This window comes from Brassica napus, chromosome A7 (genome assembly GCF_020379485.1).
Source record: "Brassica napus cultivar Da-Ae chromosome A7, Da-Ae, whole genome shotgun sequence".
Lineage (NCBI taxonomy): Eukaryota > Viridiplantae > Streptophyta > Magnoliopsida > Brassicales > Brassicaceae > Brassica > Brassica napus.
In genome coordinates, this window is record NC_063440.1 from 17,681,228 (window position 1) to 17,700,249 (window position 19,022).

The window sequence follows — 19,022 nt, forward strand, 5'->3', positions numbered from 1 at the left end:
CTAATATTAACCAACATTGAATACTGGGCCGGAATATTGTCAAAATTTAACTAAAGATTTGGTGGGTTGAGCCAGGCCATGCAATAGTGCAACGCATGGATGACTCGCGAAAATCCAGATAGCAAGCTATCTTATTGGACTTTCACCCTAAAAAAATAGAGTTAATATCGTGTGGTCCGATGGACCACATATCAGATATTAAACTGATAAGAACAGATACTACACTTGATCTTAGCCAAAAGGCCGAGAAAGGTATGATTTGTTGAGGTAGACTCGGGTTCTTTATATAGCGCAAGTTTTATGACCACTGCCTCTATTTCTTACCGATGTGGGACTTCAGAAGTATCCTTCTTTTCTATAAACAAAGATTAAACGAGGACGTTCTGGGCCACTAATTAGTTATCTCTGCCGGTTCCTTTGTCGCATTGATCACCAAAAGCACAAGACTTGGTGTGTTTCAGTAGTAACAAGTGCTTCACTAACAAAAAGAAGGATTTGAATCTTGTTACTCTGTTGAGAAACAAAAAAACAAAAGGGTATAAGAGCGCACGGAAGAGCAGAGAGTAAAAAAGAAGGATTTGAATCTTGTTACCTCGGTGTTAAGATCTTCTAGGACACTTCAAGGGAAATGATCAGAACATAACTCATCAGGTGTGAAGTTGCAGAGTATTCCTTTGATCAGTTGAAGACTAATCGATGGGCATACCTATGAATCAGTCAAAGATAAACGTCAGTTTGAAAGAGAGTTTAATCTTGAACTTAATACTAGTAGAGAGTTAAAAAAAACTTCTCTCTGATTGATAAGACCATTACATGTCTTTTGGAAGCATTAGTATATCGGTAAGATGATTTCGCAGCATCAGATATGACCGCTTCCTCCCCCCCCCCCCCCCCCCCCCCCCCCCAAATGTTTCAAGCAATTACAGTGATTGGTAACATATCAGATATGACAGATGTCGTTAATCATGTAAGATCTATATTCGATGCAACCTGTGAACCAGGTGTATTAAAAGTCTTTCGTGGCCTTGAGGATCTGATCAGAAGAAAACATGTGACAGGGTTAGTGTTGCCATAGCATCCGGCAGTGAGTTCTTTGAGAAAAATGCCTCCATTATTCAATAATCACGGTTGGATCCACTCTTTTCCCTTATTTCTCAAGAACTTCATGATCTTCTTGGGATCAGTAAAAAAAATGCTCTTGCAGTCTTGAAATGTTGATGGGGGCCAAAGTTGGCTTCTAGAAGGTAAACAGGCGTATCAGTGTTGAATCTGAGGCCATTGAAGTTTCAGAAAGTCAAGTTTTATTTGTCAACAAGTTTGAGACTGACTCTTTTGCACATGGAGTCTGAATGATCAACACAGAATTTTCATGAGATTTCAGCAGTGTAACCTAATCCTGATAAATAATTTCAACTAGAATCATTTTTAGCAGGTACTCGGAACTATGCTTCCTGCTTTCTGATTTATTGGACGATGCTAAGATCGTACTTACTCCTTCAGAGACGAGCAAGTTCACAGGTTTACTTCAGAAAGAGAAGTATCTGATAGAGAATCCGATGTCGTTGCATACCATCATTGGCTAACTATTTCGCTAGTCCTTATTCTGATATTCATAATCACAATTTTGACATATACAGTTAAGTTTGTGTGAAATTATATCCTATATTTTGTTTTTCCTGCAATACCTTGTTTTACTTTTTATACCCTAATCTATTACTTTCCAGATTCCGTACTTGCTACGTCTGCAAAAAAAAAAAACTGGTTAAAGAGAATTGGAACATACAAAGTTTAGTGTTAATGGGATTTGTAACGCGTACTAACCAACACTTAAGACCATCTACGATTAAACAACATTTAATACTGGGTCGAAATATGGTTAAAATTGAACTACAGATTTGGTGGGTTGAGCCAGATCCGTGCAATAGTGCAACGCATGGACAACTCGCGAAAACTCAGATAGCAAGCTATTTTATTGGATTTTCACCCTTAAAAAATAAAATTAATATCGTGTGGTCCGATGGACCACATATCAGATATTAAACTGATAAGAACAGATACTACACTTGATCTTAGCCAAAAGGCCGAGAAAGGTATGATTTGCCATGAGGGCTCAGCTTCTTATTTATAGTCCAAGCTTATGATCACTGCCTCTTTATCTTACTGATGTGGGACTTTAGAATAGCCTTCTTTCTATAAACAAAGATAAAACGATGCCGTTCTGGGCTACTATTTATTTTATCTCAGTCGGTTCCTTTGTCACATTGATCACCAAAACACACAAAGACTTGGTGTGTTAGTCGTAACAAGAGCTTCACTAAGAATCTCAACATGTTTGGCTCATATCTTACATTCACTACCACTGCGGTCTTCACTAAGAATCTCAAACTGTTTGGCTCATATCTTACATTCACTACCACTGCAGTCTTCACCTATTTGCTCATTTTGCTGCTTCACATTGTGCTCGAAACTGGTGATACCAATACCTTGCCGATAACAAATGTACGAGGAGATTCCAGTTCGTCAAGCTACTCATTGCTCGTGTATCCTCTTAGTTGATATGAGTTCCTCGGCATTCTAGAGACGTCTCCTCCAACCTCTACAATTCTCTCTTCTACATTGATTGATGATGGTGGAACGTATGAAACAGGTGCTGCATTAAGGGAAGCTAACTCATCATAACTTCTGCTGCGAAATACTCTGACGAGGACGAGAAAAAAAAATCTGACGAGAAACAGAGAAACAAAGAAACAAAAGGGTATATAGTGAGTGCAAAGAAGAGCACAGAGTTAAAGAAAAAGGATTTGAATCTTGTTACCTCGGCATTAAGCTTTTATAGGACACTTCCAAGGGACATGATCAGGACAAAACTCATCAGGTGTGAAGTTTAAGAGTACCCTTTTGCCGATCTACAAGTGAGAGATTGTAACATTCATTAAACTTTAGTATCCTCTCATGTGAAGTGAATATACATAACGATCTAAAACATGTTTATTGATGTTGTACCGTGTTTTAAAGCTGTCTCCCGGATCCAAAACTTAATCTCCAATAGGGATAGGCAAAACTTTGTAATCTATTATAGGATCGGAGACAGGACCCAAAGTATAGCGTTCGAAATTGTTTTGATACAGAGGTCTGTTCTGAGATAGAGCGAGATCTCTAGAGAAGCAACTTCTCCAACCTTATTCAATGCATACATCTACTGACATTCAGAAACTGGAACGTCAATTTTTTTTTTTTAACTTTAGGAAAAAAAACAATTTTCCGCTGCCGGGCTTCGAACCCGGAAAATCTGTCAACGAGACAAGTTTTAACCAGTGTGCTACAGCGGATCTTATGACTCGTAGGTATTCTTGAATATATATAAATCAAAACGTTCCGTAGAGAATAGTTCAAGTTATTGGTTATGCAGTGGAGACAAGTTTTATTAGATGTCCACCAAGCCATTCTAGGTCTCTATACAAATTCCAAAGTATGAAAGCATAAGAACCATAAACCACCAAACACTAGTTCATTGAATGTCTTCAAATCTTTAAATTGCAAATTTTTACATATTTCTTTTGGGTCTCAGACTTCAATCACATGTGCAATTAGATGAAAAAGTAAATACTACACTGGGAAAATCTGGTAAAAGTACGAAATAATCATATACCACCAGTTTTGTCTCTCTGAATGAAATGATTGATACTGTTAGTCATGAGGTCTCACGCCCTCCTGTGCTTTTTGAGTACGTAAGAAGGAAGAAGATGACTCAGCAGAACGAGGTGGGAGAGGGCAGTGACGTGTCCAAGTAAGCACGTGCAAGGGGAAGTCATGTGAAGAGTACGGAGGAAAGGAATAAGGAATAATCGTTGGTGAGCTGGAGATCTTGCCCAACGGCCCACGTGACATGTTGGGATTGCTAGTAGTCGGTTATTGTCGTTTATTTAAGGAGAGAGGATTGTATTGTGAGAGGCATCAAGAGATTTGATCAGTCTTGTAAAGGGAGTAGAGAGATCCCTATAGAAAAGTCTCTCTAGTCCTGTAAACCTTTTTCGAATCTATACAATCTCTGTTTTCTCAAATAACCCATAACAACTTGGTATCAGAGCCTTTCTTTACTGGGAATCGATGGCCCCTACGAAGAAACCTGATGTCGATGCTGCGTTGGTGAACATGAGAGACGAAGTGAGTAAGATCGGAGCGGTCGAGCAAACGGTGGAGGATCTGAAGGAGAGCCTGAAAGAGATCCAAAGCCGTATGAGTGTGATAGAACGTTTGGAGAAGCGATGGGATGAAAGCGAAGAAGCTCGAAAGAAGGAGTTTGCGCTTTTGTTCCAAACATCGCTGAAGAAGCAGATGGAGGAAGAGGAGTCGCAACCCACCCAGCGTCCTGGCAAACAGATCGAGACAGAGGAGGATCAGAGCGATCTCTTCCGTCCTGGTGCGTCAGGGTTACGATCGGAGACGGTCACGAGGGTCGGGGAGACGAGACATGAGATGGAGTACGGAGGACGTAACAACCCGTTGAGCCACCCTGATCGTCAGTGGCCACAAACAGAAGACGGATCTGACTTCCTGACGCGGAAGCTGAAGATACCCGTCTTCAACGGAGAAAATCCGGAGAGTTGGGTTTTGCGAGTGGAGCAGTACTTTGAGATGGGAGAGCTATCGGAAGAAAGGAAGTTACGCGCGGTGGGGACGTGTTTTGACGATGATGCACTGATGTGGTTTCGGTGGGAGCGAGATCGGAACCCATTTGTGAGCTGGGAACAGATGAAATACCGTGTGTTGGAGCAGTTCTCCACGACTCACGACATCTCTGCTCGTGAACGGTTGATGACGTTGAAGCAAGAAGGTACCGTGAGGGAGTACATCAAGGATTTCATATCGCTGGCATCCAACGCACCGGAGGTGTCGGATACTATGTTGGAGACGGCGTTTATGATTGGTTTAAAACCTCAAATCAAAGCGGGGGTTAAGTTGATGGAGCCCAGAAGTTTGCGGAAGATGATGAGCGTCGCAAAGCTTGTGGAAGAATGGGTTGGGTACGCAGATCCGTCGTCGGAATCTCGTTCCGGGAAGGGGTTTAAGGGAAGCAGTTCGTCGGGGTCGTCAACGGTAGCGTTGAAGAGCGGAACGAGCTTTGGTGGGGGATCTGGGCCCAATAACAGTTCAAGGCCCAATACCACTCGAGAGTACGACAAGCCCAAAAATGAGGAAAAGAAGCAGACGGCGCCGAATCCTGCTAACGCAGGGAGAGGCAGAGCGCCATTCCGGCGATTGTCACCAACTGAGTTTGCTCGTTACAAGGTGGAGGGGCTCTGTTTCCAATGTGGGGGCAAATCGCACTCGAGGCGTGATTGCCCCAACAAGGAGCTGATGATACTGGTGGTTCAAGGAGATGACGAAGGGGGGAAGGACGAGGATGAGGAAGTTGGGGAAGAAGAAGAGGAGGAGGCGGCGGAGTTCGCAGAGTGCGCCGCCCTGTCCACGAAGTCGGCGATGGGGATATCCTCACCTCGAACTATTAAACTTCGCGGGACAATCAATGAAGTACAGCTCATCGTGTTGATAGACAGCGGAGCTACGCACAACTTCATTGACTACCGGTTGATGAGACATCCGGGGTTGTTGGCCGAAGAAACCCGAAGCTATGGGGTCATCACGGGGTCGGGAGAACCAGTGAGAGGGGGAGGCATTTGCAGAGACGTGACTCTAAAGATGCAGGGATACTCGGTTACCTCCGACTTCCTGCCTTTGGAGCTCAATAATGTCGACATCATACTGGGAATCCAATGGCTCGAGACGCTGGGCGAGATGAGAGTTAATTGGAAACTACAGACAATGAAGATACCAAGGGAGGGAAAAATGATAACGTTACAAGGTGAACCAGACATTTGCAGCTCTGAAATCTCATTCAAGGCTCTGAAGAAGGTGTTGGATCAGAATGAGTTGAGTTTCGTGGTGGAGTGTAGAGCAGTGGAGACGGAGAGTAAAGAAAAGAAGAGAGTTCCGGAAGGGTTGCAGAGGCTGATAGCTCGCTATCAGCGAGTGTTTGAGGAACCAAAAGGGCTGCCTCCCTCGAGAGGGAAGGAGCACGCGATCACGCTGGAGCAGGGAAGTAACCCAGTAAGTGTTCGGCCCTTCCGGTACCCTCACGCTCAAAAAGAAGAGATTGAGAAGCAGGTAACTTTGATGCTGAAGGCGGGGATTATTCAAGAGAGTATCAGTCCCTTCTCAAGTACAGTTCTTCTGGTGAAGAAGAAAGACGGAAGTTGGCGTTTTTGTGTAGACTACCGTGCACTGAACAAAGTCACGGTGATGGATAGCTATCCCATACCAATGATCGACCAGCTGTTGGACGAACTGAATGGAGCAGTGGTCTTCTCCAAGCTGGACCTACGATCAGGCTATCATCAAATAAGGGTGAAGGAAGAAGACATCCCGAAGACGGCATTTCGAACCCATGACGGACATTATGAGTTTCTGGTAATGCCCTTTGGACTCTCAAACGCACCAGCAACGTTTCAGGCGCTAATGAACGATGTATTCCGACCATATCTCCGGAGATTCGTACTAGTGTTCTTTGACGACATACTGGTTTTCAGTAGGAGTCAGCAAGAGCATGAGACCCACTTGAGCTTGGTGCTAGAGAAGCTACAACAACACACACTGTTTGCCAATGAGAAGAAATGCGAATTTGGGTGTGCGAGCATCGAGTACTTGGGGCATGTGATATCAGCCAACGGGGTGGAAGCTGATAAAAGCAAGATAGTGGCAATGACTGAGTGGCCAATTCCTCGCAGCGTGAAGGATCTGAGGGGCTTCTTGGGTCTTACCGGCTACTATAGGAAGTTTGTTCAGAAGTATGGGATGATTGCGAAACCAATGACCGAGTTGCTTAAGAAAGATAAGTTTTGTTGGAATGAGGCGGCGGGGAGAGCGTTCCACTTGTTGAAGGAAGCTATGACTACAGTTCCCGTTTTGGCGTTACCGGACTTTGGGGAGCAGTTCGTGATTGAATCTGATGCATCGGGAAAGGGCTTAGGGGCGGTTCTCATGCAGAACCAGCGGCCCATAGCCTTCTTCAGCCAAGCTCTTTCTGAGCGACAACAACTCAAGTCAGTATACGAGCGCGAGCTAATGGCCATCGTATTCGCAATACAAAAATGGCGCCATTACCTACTTGGGAGGAAGTTTCTGGTGCGAACAGACCAGAAGAGCTTGAAGTTCTTGTTGGAACAAAGGGAGATAAACATGGAGTATCAAAGGTGGCTGTCGAAACTCTTGGGGTTTGACTTCGACATCCAGTACAAACCGGGTCTTGAGAATAAGGCTGCAGATGCTCTTTCACGCAGGGGCATGACGACAGAATTATCGGCTCTGTCGATACCCACCGCTATACAACTACAAGATGTGGAGAAGGAGTTGTCTCTTGATCCAGGACTGCAACAGTTGAAGCAGGAAGTCAGCAATGTTCCCGGTAGTCATCCTGACTATACCGTGGTGCAGGGAAGATTGTTGCGTCGAGGAAAACTGGTCCTTCCAAAAACATCATCACTGGTTGGGGTCATATTGAGGGAGTTACATGATGGAGTAATGGGCGGACATGGAGGAGTTCAACGAACACAGAAGAAGATCAGTGATCTATTCTACTGGACCGGTATGTTGGGAGATATACGGAAGTATGTAGCGGAGTGTTCGGTGTGTCAGCGTCATAAGTACTCGACCCTAGCACCGGGTGGTTTACTGCAACCGCTGAGCATCCCAGAGGAGGTATGGGAAGATGTGGCTATGGACTTCATCGAAGGGTTGCCAAAATCTGAGGGGTACAACTCAATCCTGGTGGTGATTGACAGGTTATCTAAGTACGCTCACTTTATCAAACTCCGTCATCCCTTTACGGCGACAGAAGTGGCTGCATTATTCATACAAGAGGTGGTGAAGCTTCATGGATTTCCTAAGACGATAGTCTCGGATCGAGACAAGGTTTTCACCAGTCAGTTTTGGAAAGAACTGTTCCGTTTGGCTGGCACTTCTTTGTGTATGAGTACGGCGTATCATCCACAGTCAGACGGTCAGACAGAGGTGACAAACAGAGGAGTTGAGACATACTTGAGATGCTATACAAGTGATAAACCGAAAGCTTGGGCGAAGTATCTGGCGTGGGCGGAGTTGTGCTACAATTCCTCGTTCCACTCCGCTATCAAGATGACTCCGTTCAAAGCAGTCTATGGGCGAGATCCTCCATCTCTTCTAAAGTATGAGACAGGATCGACATCAAATGCGGATTTGGAGGGTAAGTTGGTAGAACGTGATGGTATGTTGGCTTTGTTGAAAGAGCATATTCATCACGCTCAACAGGTGATGAAGAAACAGGTAGATGGGCATCGCCGGGAGGTAGAGTTTGAGGTGGGTGACAGAGTGTATCTCAAGATCAGGCCATATCGACAGCAGACACTAGCCAGAAGAAACAATGAGAAGTTGTCTGCTCGTTTTTACGGGCCTTATGAAGTGTTAGCAAGGGTGGGAAAGGTGGCTTACCGTCTCAAGTTACCAGAGGGAGCTAAGATACATCCCACCTTTCATGTATCACAGCTTAAGAAGGCCGTGGGCGACGACAACCCCACAATGTCGCTACCGGCACAACTCACAGCAGAGGGAATATTGGAAGCTCAACCTGAGAAAGTGCTGGGCACACGTGTGAATCCGAGTTCTAAACAAGAGGAAGTGTTGATTCTGTGGAAAGGATTGCCATCGTATGAGAGCTCGTGGGAATGGAAGAAGGTCATTCAGGGGCAGTTTCCAGAGTTTGACCTTGAGGACAAGGTCAATTTCGCTGAGGGGAGTAATGTTAGTCATGAGGTCTCATGCCCTCCTGTGCTTTTTGAGTACGTAAGAAGGAAGAAGATGACTCAGCAGAACGAGGTGGGAGAGGGCAGTGACGTGTCCAAGTAAGCACGTGCAAGGGGAAGTCACGTGAAGAGTACGGAGGAGAGGAATAAGGAATAATCGTTGGTGAGCTGGAGATCTTGCCCAACGGCCCACGTGACATGTTGGGATTGCTAGTAGTCGGTTATTGTCGTTTATTTAAGGAGAGAGGATTGTATTGTGAGAGGCATCAAGAGATTTGATCAGTCTTGTAAAGGGAGTAGAGAGATCTCTATAGAAAAGTCTCTCTAGTCCTGTAAACCTTTTTCGAATCTATACAATCTCTGTTTTCTCAAATAACCCATAACAGATACCTTCTTAACAGATATCTATTTGTATACAAAGCTTACACGATATATATACATACACATTCATAATCTATTATCGTTTTTCCCCAAACTTAAAACTACATTTTGACCTGATCTGGGTGCAAATTAGCAGAACCCACCATCAAACTGTTGTGGTCATTGGCCATGATCTTGATCCTCTTCTTTTCCCCAAGCCCGCTGGTTCAAGCCATCAAAAGGCCATTGTTGCGGTTGTTGCAGTTGCCGGTGATGATAGGACTGTTCGGTCTCAGTCACTTGATGCGGCCAAGCAACCTGCATTGCTGTACCGTTGAAGCTCCCATCCATTAAGGAACCGTTCTAAAAAAGAAGCCAAACCCGGAAAAGATATCAGCTCAGGGATCATTCATTCATAGACATCTTAATCTAGTCAAGGAAGTCAACTCTAGTTGCTGTGTTATTATAATGGTAAAAGAACAAGGCTTAATGAGAGGGACCCTAGCTATTTATTGGTATGTAATGTACAAGCTGTAAGCAGAAAGAGAGAGCATTTATTAACGTTAGGTAGAATCCACAGGTGATTATGAGATTATATAGGTGAAAAAAAAAAGAAAAAACTTTGAAACAACCAAATCGTTGGAAGAGACCCACAGACATTACTGAGGGATAATTAAAATAAAATAAAAATCTATCAAATCTCATCAATATACACATCTGACATGAATCACAGACGACACAGAAAGGTTTACTGAACAATGGTGGTCCGAGTTCTGGCCCACTAAGGTGTTTGTGTGCTGTAATTTTGCAGAGTGTGCGTGGGTGTGTGTTGTGTATTTATTTTCCTGAGTTTTCTTCATAAGACTAGACGTTGATCTTCCTATGCCATGCTCTAAAATGGTCTGAGTTTAATGTTTGTATCAATAAATAACCTAGAAGCTACTAAAAGAGGTATAAGAAGGATGTAAGTATTGTGTGAGAAATAAATGCTTATGCATAAGGTCTGAGTTTCCTATGGTTTACTCAAATGAGAAACAAATGCTTATGTATAAGAAGGATGTAAGTAGAAGATACTTACTTCTGAAGCCAATATGGTGTCTAGATTGAAGTCGATTCTGGGGTTTACTGAAGCAAGTCTCATTGATAGCATCTGTGGAAAAAAACAAGTTACAATTTGATGAGATTGTGCCACACATTTCCAAACTGTTTTGAGTTGACCTTTTGGCTGTGTCTTTAAAGGCTATTGTACAATATATAAAGAACAAAACTGGACCACGGAAAGTCTCACCTCTACTTGACGTTGTAAAGACTGGACATGGTTAATGATTTCATCCAGCACCAAAGCTGTACCTTGAATCTGCAAGCCAAAGACTTTCTGGTAAGCTTAGGATTCATATTAGGTTCACACTTGCTTTCACACAACCAACACCTTCCTAAGCAGCTACCTATTTGTTAAAGAGTATTCAATATTTCAAAGAGAAGAATACTCCAAAAAACATGCAAGAGGATGACCCTATAATCTAAGTTAAAAATTTACCAAGTTTCAAAAGTAACTCTAGTGGTGGTTCATGGAACAATCAATCAAAGTCCTCACAGCTCACCAATAAATACAAAACAAAACTAACAAACACTGATGTTTGCATAACATCATCTCAATCCATCTCACCAATAATTGCTGCTAACTTCTAACACCAGTTGATTAAATTAGCTGTCTAGGGGGAGTGTCACATCCATGTTTCCAACTAATTAGGTATGTGTGGGGACTCAAAGCAATATCATTTTTTGTAAAGGATCTCCGAAGAGTCATTGTCTTAGATACCTAACGTGTTAGAGACGATACTACCCCTTCCTCACCTTCCACACCAAGCTTGCAACTTTCTTTTCCCACTTATCAACCAAAAGATGGACCCCAAAACACACTTTGATCCACCAAAACCTGTCCCCTAAACCCAAAACCTTAATGGCACATTACAGCTAGCATCCCCATTTCTAAAGGTCACATTCTCTTCATTAGTATAATACTAATCCATCAAGCTCAATGAACACACTTTGTGAGAAGAGGAAAAAGAATTCGATAAAAGCCATCTCCAATCATCTCCCTGTGACTATTTTTAACCTTAAATAATAAAGTTGAGATATTTGGTACACTAGAAAACCACTTTTCTTCATAAAAATATATATAATAGTATATTCTAACTTTTTAAGGTGAATCTATTAAGGAAATATTATGTGGTTAAGCACCAAATGATTAAGTAGCATGTATGTTGATTACACGCTAATATCTAAGAGACAAACCTTATCACAGCCTGGGACAAGTTCTTGTAACAACTTCATTCGTGCATTAATCTTCTCTCTTCTTGCCTATAATACAAATGTTTAGTGATGAATTAGCGATTAATCAGCTGATTAAGATCAAAACTTTGTGAAAGATGCAAAAGTTACTCGTTCTGCTAAGCTATGGCTATCGGTTGCTTGACCACGGCGAGCTCTAACATGAACATAAGGCAGCTTCTCGTTCTCTTCAGAGCTTTTGTTCTTCTTCTTCTTCGTCGAGCTTTTAGCCTAGACATGTTATTATTGGACATGAATCACTCACTGTTCTGGAAACAAATGTAAAAGAAAACCAAAAGTGTGTCTGACTCTCTCACCTTCTTGTCGGAATCTTTCCTCTTGCCAGATCGACTGTTCACGGCTTGAGATGAATCGGTCTCAGCAGGCTCGGTTTTGACGCTGGAGTTGGAAGGTACCGAGCTCGTACCGGAAACGTTACCGTTTTGCTGATGCTCAGTGGAGAAACGAGCTGCTCGCTCCATGAGGAGTGAGTTAGAAGGAAAAGTCAATGTCCCGTAAGAGTGAAGCGGCGGTGTTGGAGCGATTCCGGTGACGGCCGCCGCTTGAGAAGAAGAAGACGGCGAATCAGTGAAACGGAGAAGGTTTACGGCTTGTGTAGGCGGAAGCTCAAGCAACGCCGTGAACCCGCCGGTGTTCTCCGGAGGTAGCGCTAATTGTCGAAATTCATCTCCGAGATGAAGCGATTCAAGCCCTGTAACTTCCCGGCACCGTTCACCTCTGTCGGATCTAGCTCCAAATTCTCCGGTCAGATCCATAAACGGAAGCTCACCGCCTCAATCTCAGAAGAAGGAGAGAGAGGGTTGAGTAGATAAAGGTTTGAAATTTGTCAGTAAGCGAGCATATATCGCCGGCGAGGAAGGTGCGTCAACGGCGGCCAAAGAGTCTGAGAAGTTCAGTCTTTCTTTCTTACAGAGCTTTCCCCAAGAAGGTATTGTTGTTTTTAAGAGAGACTCTGTTTCTCTCTCTCTGTCTCTGTCTCTGTCTCTGTCTTGTCTGAGAGATAAAAAAAAAACTCCGTAGCTAATTTGAGTAGGGACGAAAGCAACGTTAGCTAGTGGAGAAGAAGACACTGTTCGATAGAGATAGAGATAGAGAGAGAGAGGTGTAAACCAGTTTTTGTTATCGTACCGGTACCGTACGGTACGGTTTTTAACCCAAGAAAAATTTACTTTTTTTTTTGTTGGATCCTGATGGATAATTAGTTGGCCATTTTGGGCTTCACCATGATTACAATTTTTAATACAGAGATTGAACAGCATGCCTATGCCTATGCGGGTGCTATTTTTTTCCTTTTGTATAAATTGATTAAAAAAAATATCATATACTTATATTTTATATGTGTCGTAATATAATTAATTGTAAAAGTTTTTAAATATTTTTTAGGTTTTTATATATTAGAACGGAGCAAGAATCAAATAGAGTAATATGATTACTTTGGTTATTTGATTATTTTTAGATTATTTTTAGTTTAAACTTAAAATACCCGAACTGAATCGGTTAAAATTGTTACTTTTATTACAAATGTCCAAATCGGTCTCAAATACATTAGTTTTTGGATATTTGGAGATTTCTATATATCAAAGCTAAACTCATTTTGACTTGGAAAGACCCGATTCAAAATCCACATGAAAATTTTTAATATCCGAATGAAACCTAGTTTCAAACAAGTATGAAAGCTTTTTGAAATTTTTTTTTTTAATGGCAAAGCCTTATGTATTTTGATTTGAACACTCTTAAATTTAAAAGATTACGAAACTTAGTTTAAGTGTTAAGAAAAATTCTCCGATTGATAGTTAAATTTGCAGCACATGAAATAAACAACGATTCAAACATTCAAGCTGATAACAAATAAAAAGTTAAGAACACAAATATTAGAAAATTGGAAAATGGTTTATGATTTTAAATCGCTTTCATCACTTCTTGGTGCATAAGGTCGGTGTAGCAGTAGTAAAGTCTCAATCAATTTGGCATTTCAAATTTGGCAACGTTACTTACTCTCAGAACGTCCATTGCTTCTTTAGAGTTGAGAGATCGATGTGTAGACTTCGTAGCCAATTATTTTACCAACCATGACATACGTGATACGTACAATACAGAATGTTATACGCATTCATATATTTACATTATGGTCGAATATATATATATAAGATATGTTGAAGTATACACGACACTTTTTCTGTTTTTATTTGAATTCTAGAGGTCAAACCGAATCTGAAATATGCTAAAGTCTTTATCAATGTGCAGAATAGACAAAGACTGATCATAAAAGTTTAAAGTACTTATAAAATGCAGTTTTCTCGAAACATAATAGTACACTAGGTATTTTGCCCGCGATGCGGGCTTAAACATTTTCATAAATTTTTGAAAAGTTCTTTGTACACTATATTCATTACTAAAATAAATGTTAAAATAACTCAATATTATATTTTTAATTATATAATTAAAAAAATTATTTGATTAAGATTTAATTATATAATTTATGTTTTTAGCGTTTTACTAAAATATTTTTTTCAGATAACAATACAATATATATATATATAGAAATTATCTTTTTTATTATATTTTTAGATTTTGGATAATTCAATATTCTATTTTTAATTATATAATTAAGAATTTTATTTAATTAATATTTAGTTATATAATTTATGTTTTTAACTTTTTACTTATAGACTTTTTCAGATAACAATACAATATATATACAGAAGTTATCTCTTTTTTAAATTATATTTTAATTATATAATTTATGTTTTTAAAGTTTTACTAAAATATTTTTTTAGATAACAATACAATATATATATATATATATATAGAAATTATCTTTTTTTTAATTATATTTTTAGATTTTGGATAATTCAAGATCTCTTGTAATCAAAATTATGCTGTTGGGCAAAATGGGATTGCAAGATCTCTTGTAATCAAACTTTCATTGCATTATTGCTAACGATATTTACATTTTTGTCAAAAAAACAAATATTAGATTCTTGGTTTGTAAGAGTATCAGTATTATGTAATATCTTCTCAAAGTATCTAATAGGTATATTATTAATAATTTAATATAATTTAGTTAATAACTAAAAAATGAATATAGAGTAACATATATGAGAAAATGACTAAAATAGCACTAAACCAAGTTTTTGTTCCCAAAGTAGCACTCAAGGCTCAAAGTCACAAAAATAGGTTTCATTAAAGAGGTAAATATACACTTATACCCCTTGGGTTAATTAATCCAAACCTTATGGTTTAGAGTTAAGGAGTGGGGTTTTGGAATTAGGGTTTAAAATTTTATAAAAAATAAATACTAAAATAAAAAATAAAAATTTTAAAAACAGTTTCAAAAAGTATTTTTAAATTATAAAAAGAAAATTTGAAAAAAAAAATAAAAAAAATTTCAAAAAAAATTTATAAAAATTTCGAATCTGAAAACATGTAATCTGAAACTATAAAAAAAATTTCTTTTTTTTTTTATTTTTTTATTTTTATTTTATTTATTTTTGTTTGTTTATTTAATTTTAAACCAAGGGTATTATGAATATTTTACCCTTTAATGAATGTCATTTTTGTGACTTTCTCCTTCTAGTGCTATTTTTGAGACATAAACTTAAAAATGTGCTATTATTGACAATTGCCCTAACATATATGGAGAGAATATTTCACAACTGTTTTGAGGTTTTTTAAAAGAGCTTCCGTTTCAGAACATATATCTCCGCTTTGCGTATGAGTGGCTCAGTAACATCTATGGCCGTTCCGGTAAAGAGGGTTTTGGTTGCTTCGAAGGGAACTAACGGCTTCGACAGCGCAATGACATGATGTAGCGAGGGTGAATTGAGAAGTTCGGTTTCAACTGTGCATCATGTCTTTTGTGGTTCTAGTTAAGCTTTTAGTTGGTTTGATCCTTTATGCTTAGGCTTAGCTTTCTAGCATTGAATCGTTGTTGTGTTGTTTGTTCTTGTTGTTTTGACTTGCTTCCCATGTGTGGGCTTTAGATTCTGCGGACTTTCATATCGTCCACCGACTTAAGTTTCGCGGGGTTTGTATACCACCATCTTTGTAATTGTGTTCAGCTTGTGGGCTTGTACATTGTCAAATCGTTATAATATAAAATTCTCAATGCTTGTGGGCTCTCTTAAGAGAATTTGTTCAGTGTGATACAAAATTGTTGTTGGTCAGGCCTATTTGGATGAACTAAAATGACTAAACTTTTGAATAAAGAATTAGAATTTTAAATTTGTTATCAGTTTAATGAGATTGAAAATCATTTTGAATAATTTTTTTTTGTTTGACATAGTTTCTTTAAAAAATGAACATACTTGTGTAGGCATATAAACCCACAAACTGTTGTTTGCATAGCATGTTTTTATTGATAATAGAATAATTATATAAAATTTTCAGAAGAATTAATAATAACAACAACAAATATTTCCAGTGCCTTTAGTTTTCGTTATTTCAAGTTGAATTTTTGATAAAGCCATCTGGTTGCATAAAGCCATGGTTCATAACTGTGCTTGCAAGTTGAATTTTTGATAAAGCCATTTTCCAGTGCACGGCTTATCAAAAATTCAACTTGCATATTGGTATAAGTCTTTTGATATTAATTCGCCTCCTGTATTTCCATATATTGATTTTCGATATCAACCATGATTTTTGCTAATTATCTAAGAGTTTCAGAGAACAATTAAAAACACTAGTAAGCACAGTTAAGAACACTTGCAAGCACGTAATTTACGTCAGACAACTATGCAAGTGTGAGAAGTAGTTTTCATTTCCCAAATTAAAAGATTCGCTAGTCTTGAGAAAAATAAGACATCAGGTTGAGCTTGGTTAGAAATGGACCAGACAACATAATTAATGTATAATATACTGAAGCAAACACCAACTGAATCAGTACCAAGAATATTAACAGTTAACAGAGAGAGAAAAAAAAAGATGATTGTTTTTTTCCGAAAATAATAGAGATTCTAGTAGTGTCTCAAAGGTGGCAAAATGAGGAGTTTTCATTCACCCAACAACATTTAAACACAATCACAAAAACCACAAAAGATTCAGAGGTTTGTCATCAGATTTGGTGTTCCCTTCGAAGGTTTCTAGACAATGGGAGGATACTGCTTGGACTGCAGCTTAACCCTCTTCTTGTACTCAACTGCATCCTGCATATTTTTTCATCAAAATTGAATCCCATCAGAATAAAGTTCGCAATCTCTTGGTTCCTATGTTTCATGAGAGACTGTACCTGAATGAAGAGATGGTAACCATCAGTCTGTGCAGGGTCAGCAGGATTAGGCGTGTCAAGTAAATCCTGAATACCGACAAGAATCTGCTTCACAGTGATGGCTGGTCTCCACCCCTATCAACATAACCATATCAACAAAGAACTTGAGGATGGTGATTTGGTCATGGAGAAATGTAAAAGAAAAAAGAAAAAGAGTACTCACGGAATCTTCGTTAAGGATTGAGAGACAGACGGTTCCAGATGGATAAACATTAGGGTGGAAAAAGCCTGGTGGGAATTTGCATTTGGGAGGCTTGCTCGGATAGTCCTCGCTGAAGTGCATCGTTAATGGAAAGAATCCACCTTCCCAATCAGTCTGCAGTGTCAAGTAAATTCTCTATATGAGTAAAATATAGTTCAAAATCAAGAACGTAAGGTTCAGATTATGTCCAGAGTGAAGATAAACAATGTGGTTACAGCAGCTACTAACATTCACAAAGAATTCACCTTCACAATCAGTCTGCAGTGTATTGTTAACTTAGCTATGTACAATACCAAAAAGAATGATTAACGATAAACCAGGTCGAAAAGCTAAGCAAGATACACATCAGAGTTAAAATTCTACGACACCTTCAAGAACACATTTTTACACACCAGTTTAGAACATCAATTGCAAAGAAAAAAAAAACATTTTTTCTCCTGATAAGCATTTACAAAAAAACATAAACGTCCATTCTTATATGTTTAAGCAAAAGAATAAACCATATAAGAGAAACAAACATGAATCACAGAGAAAAAGGGAAGAACTTAACTATACATAATACTAAAAGAACGATTAGCGCTGAACTAGGTCCAACAGCTAAGACATCTTCAAGAACACATTTTTATAACACCAGTTCAGAAGATCAAAAGCAACGAAAAAATAACTCTTTTCTCCTAACCATATACAAAAAAAAAACAATCTTTCAATTGTTCCATGTTCAAACAAAGGAATAGGAGAAACAAACAGCAAATACAAAGAAGAAAGGGAAGAACTTTACACGTAAAGCATCAAAACACGAACAGCAACAGACTTAACAGAACAAAACCAGAGATATTAACTACCCTAACTTCACCATTTGCTTCTCTACTAGTAATTAGAAGCTGACACACACATATGAGCTGTTTATACACTTACACCGGCTTTACCAGGGATAGTGCAATGCCACACCATTAGATTCACAGACCCATCGGGCCCAGTCTCAGGCTTCGCCACAAAACCCTAATTTCACAATCAAAAAGTTCAATCAGATAACCATAAACACATGCCCAAGGATCAAAATTTGAAATTGGAGAAGAAAAACACGAACGTGAGGATGATTCTTCCTCCACGATTTCCTCTCCTCCGCCAAACGACCACGAGCGATTCCACTAGCCATCTCTCTCTCTGCTTCTCTCTCAACAACTCTCTTTACAATCACTGCTTCTCTCTCTCTGAAGCTCGCCAATCAATCTCGCTCTCTATCGCTCTATATAAATCGAAGAAGACGAAGAAGCGAAGTTACGGATTTGCCCCTTAGGTAGTCGGAGAATCGTACGGTCCAGATTTCGCGGCGAGTTAATGTCCTTTCGTCCTACTTCCTTTGCTCCTTTAATTTAATTGACCGGTCAATTATTCTTTTAAATAATAAATAAAAGAAAAAAAGAAAAAAAAGCTTAAAGAAGAAGTCAATGGATAGCGTGAAACCTACGCGAGGATAACCCAATAAAGCTACCAAAAGATTCTCTCCCTACCATAACCTATTAACCTATCCCATTTTTCACGTGGCCCATAAAAGCAACTTAGGGCCCATTTACTTCTTCACCTCCCTTCAATTATTCTCCCTAGTATTGATTCGTGGTGGTGGGTGCAGCATCTCAAAATCAATTTGGTTGGTTATAAATGGTATATGATCAAAACTGATTTGTGAAATGAAATAGTTAGGTAGAAATATAATTTAAGCTAATTTTCTGAACCATCATCAAACCGTTTTGTATAAAAATGATTCTAGCTTATCTTATGTCATGTACCAATTTGCTGCAGTAACATACCAAACTTGTTGTACACTTGTACTTGTATAGTGACCCCCATAACATATCTTTTTGCTATTCGATGTGGTTATTTTTATCATTTGTTAGTATACATAGCTAGAATAGTAATATATATTTTCCTTCTCACTGGTCTAGCTGGTGCATGTTGAATCCAATAACACTTACAAGTTACAACTGTTTTTTTATGAACAGTATTACAT

The 19,022-nt window shown here is 39.3% G+C and overlaps 2 protein-coding genes and 2 non-coding genes across 6 annotated transcripts; all 4 read right to left on the reverse strand.

Annotated features, from left to right (window-relative positions):
* Window positions 1-61: 61 nt before the first annotated feature.
* Window positions 62-256, reverse strand: LOC125576744. The gene has a single exon (XR_007315170.1). It is a non-coding gene; the product is annotated as a U2 spliceosomal RNA (small nuclear RNA).
* A 1,642-nt stretch (window positions 257-1,898) lies between these two features.
* LOC125576766 lies at window positions 1,899-2,094 on the reverse strand. Its single transcript, XR_007315192.1, has one exon. It is a non-coding gene; the product is annotated as a U2 spliceosomal RNA (small nuclear RNA).
* Window positions 2,095-9,119: 7,025 nt separating this feature from the next.
* LOC106353224 (transcription factor bHLH60) lies at window positions 9,120-12,607 on the reverse strand. 3 transcript variants are annotated; one of them, XM_013792934.3, is made up of 6 exons: window positions 11,843-12,579; window positions 11,637-11,756; window positions 11,490-11,555; window positions 10,483-10,551; window positions 10,273-10,344; window positions 9,120-9,557 (listed from the first exon to the last, which is right to left on the reverse strand). In XM_013792934.3, the coding sequence occupies exons 1-6, from the start codon at window positions 12,299-12,301 to the stop codon at window positions 9,375-9,377; spliced, it is 969 nt and encodes a 322-aa protein (XP_013648388.2). In that variant the 5' UTR covers window positions 12,302-12,579; the 3' UTR covers window positions 9,120-9,374. The 3 variants fall into 3 exon arrangements, with proteins under 3 accessions (XP_013648388.2, XP_048593023.1, XP_048593024.1); XM_048737066.1 differs by lacking the exon at window positions 9,120-9,557 and adding an exon at window positions 9,731-10,096 and having other exon boundaries at window positions 11,843-12,607; XM_048737067.1 differs by lacking the exon at window positions 9,120-9,557 and adding an exon at window positions 9,834-10,086 and having other exon boundaries at window positions 11,843-12,597.
* A 3,766-nt stretch (window positions 12,608-16,373) lies between these two features.
* Window positions 16,374-18,362, reverse strand: LOC106353223 (SUMO-conjugating enzyme SCE1-like). Its single transcript, XM_013792932.3, has 5 exons — window positions 18,102-18,362; window positions 17,930-18,013; window positions 16,976-17,128; window positions 16,774-16,887; window positions 16,374-16,690 (listed from the first exon to the last, which is right to left on the reverse strand). The coding sequence occupies exons 1-5, from the start codon at window positions 18,168-18,170 to the stop codon at window positions 16,628-16,630; spliced, it is 483 nt and encodes a 160-aa protein (XP_013648386.1). The 5' UTR covers window positions 18,171-18,362; the 3' UTR covers window positions 16,374-16,627.
* Between the last annotated feature and the right edge of the window lie 660 nt (window positions 18,363-19,022).

What these genes read in the sequence shown, in the direction of transcription:
- LOC106353223 (XM_013792932.3), bottom strand. Translation starts at nt 18,170, where the DNA reads ATGGCTAGTGGAATCGCTCGTGGTCGTTTGGCGGAGGAGAGGAAATCG. An exon ending in CTATCCCTGGTAAAGCCGGT is followed by an intron (nt 17,129 to 17,929) that starts GTAAGTGTATAA and finishes TTGACACTGCAG; the next exon opens with ACTGATTGGGAAGGTGGATT. An exon ending in GTTACCATCTCTTCATTCAG is followed by an intron (nt 16,691 to 16,773) that starts GTACAGTCTCTC and finishes AAAAATATGCAG; the next exon opens with GATGCAGTTGAGTACAAGAA.
- LOC106353224 (XM_048737066.1), bottom strand. Translation starts at nt 12,301, where the DNA reads ATGGATCTGACCGGAGAATTTGGAGCTAGATCCGACAGAGGTGAACGG. An exon ending in GGAAAGATTCCGACAAGAAG is followed by an intron (nt 11,757 to 11,842) that starts GTGAGAGAGTCA and finishes TAACATGTCTAG; the next exon opens with GCTAAAAGCTCGACGAAGAA. An exon ending in TTGTCCCAGGCTGTGATAAG is followed by an intron (nt 10,552 to 11,489) that starts GTTTGTCTCTTA and finishes TTTGGCTTGCAG; the next exon opens with ATTCAAGGTACAGCTTTGGT.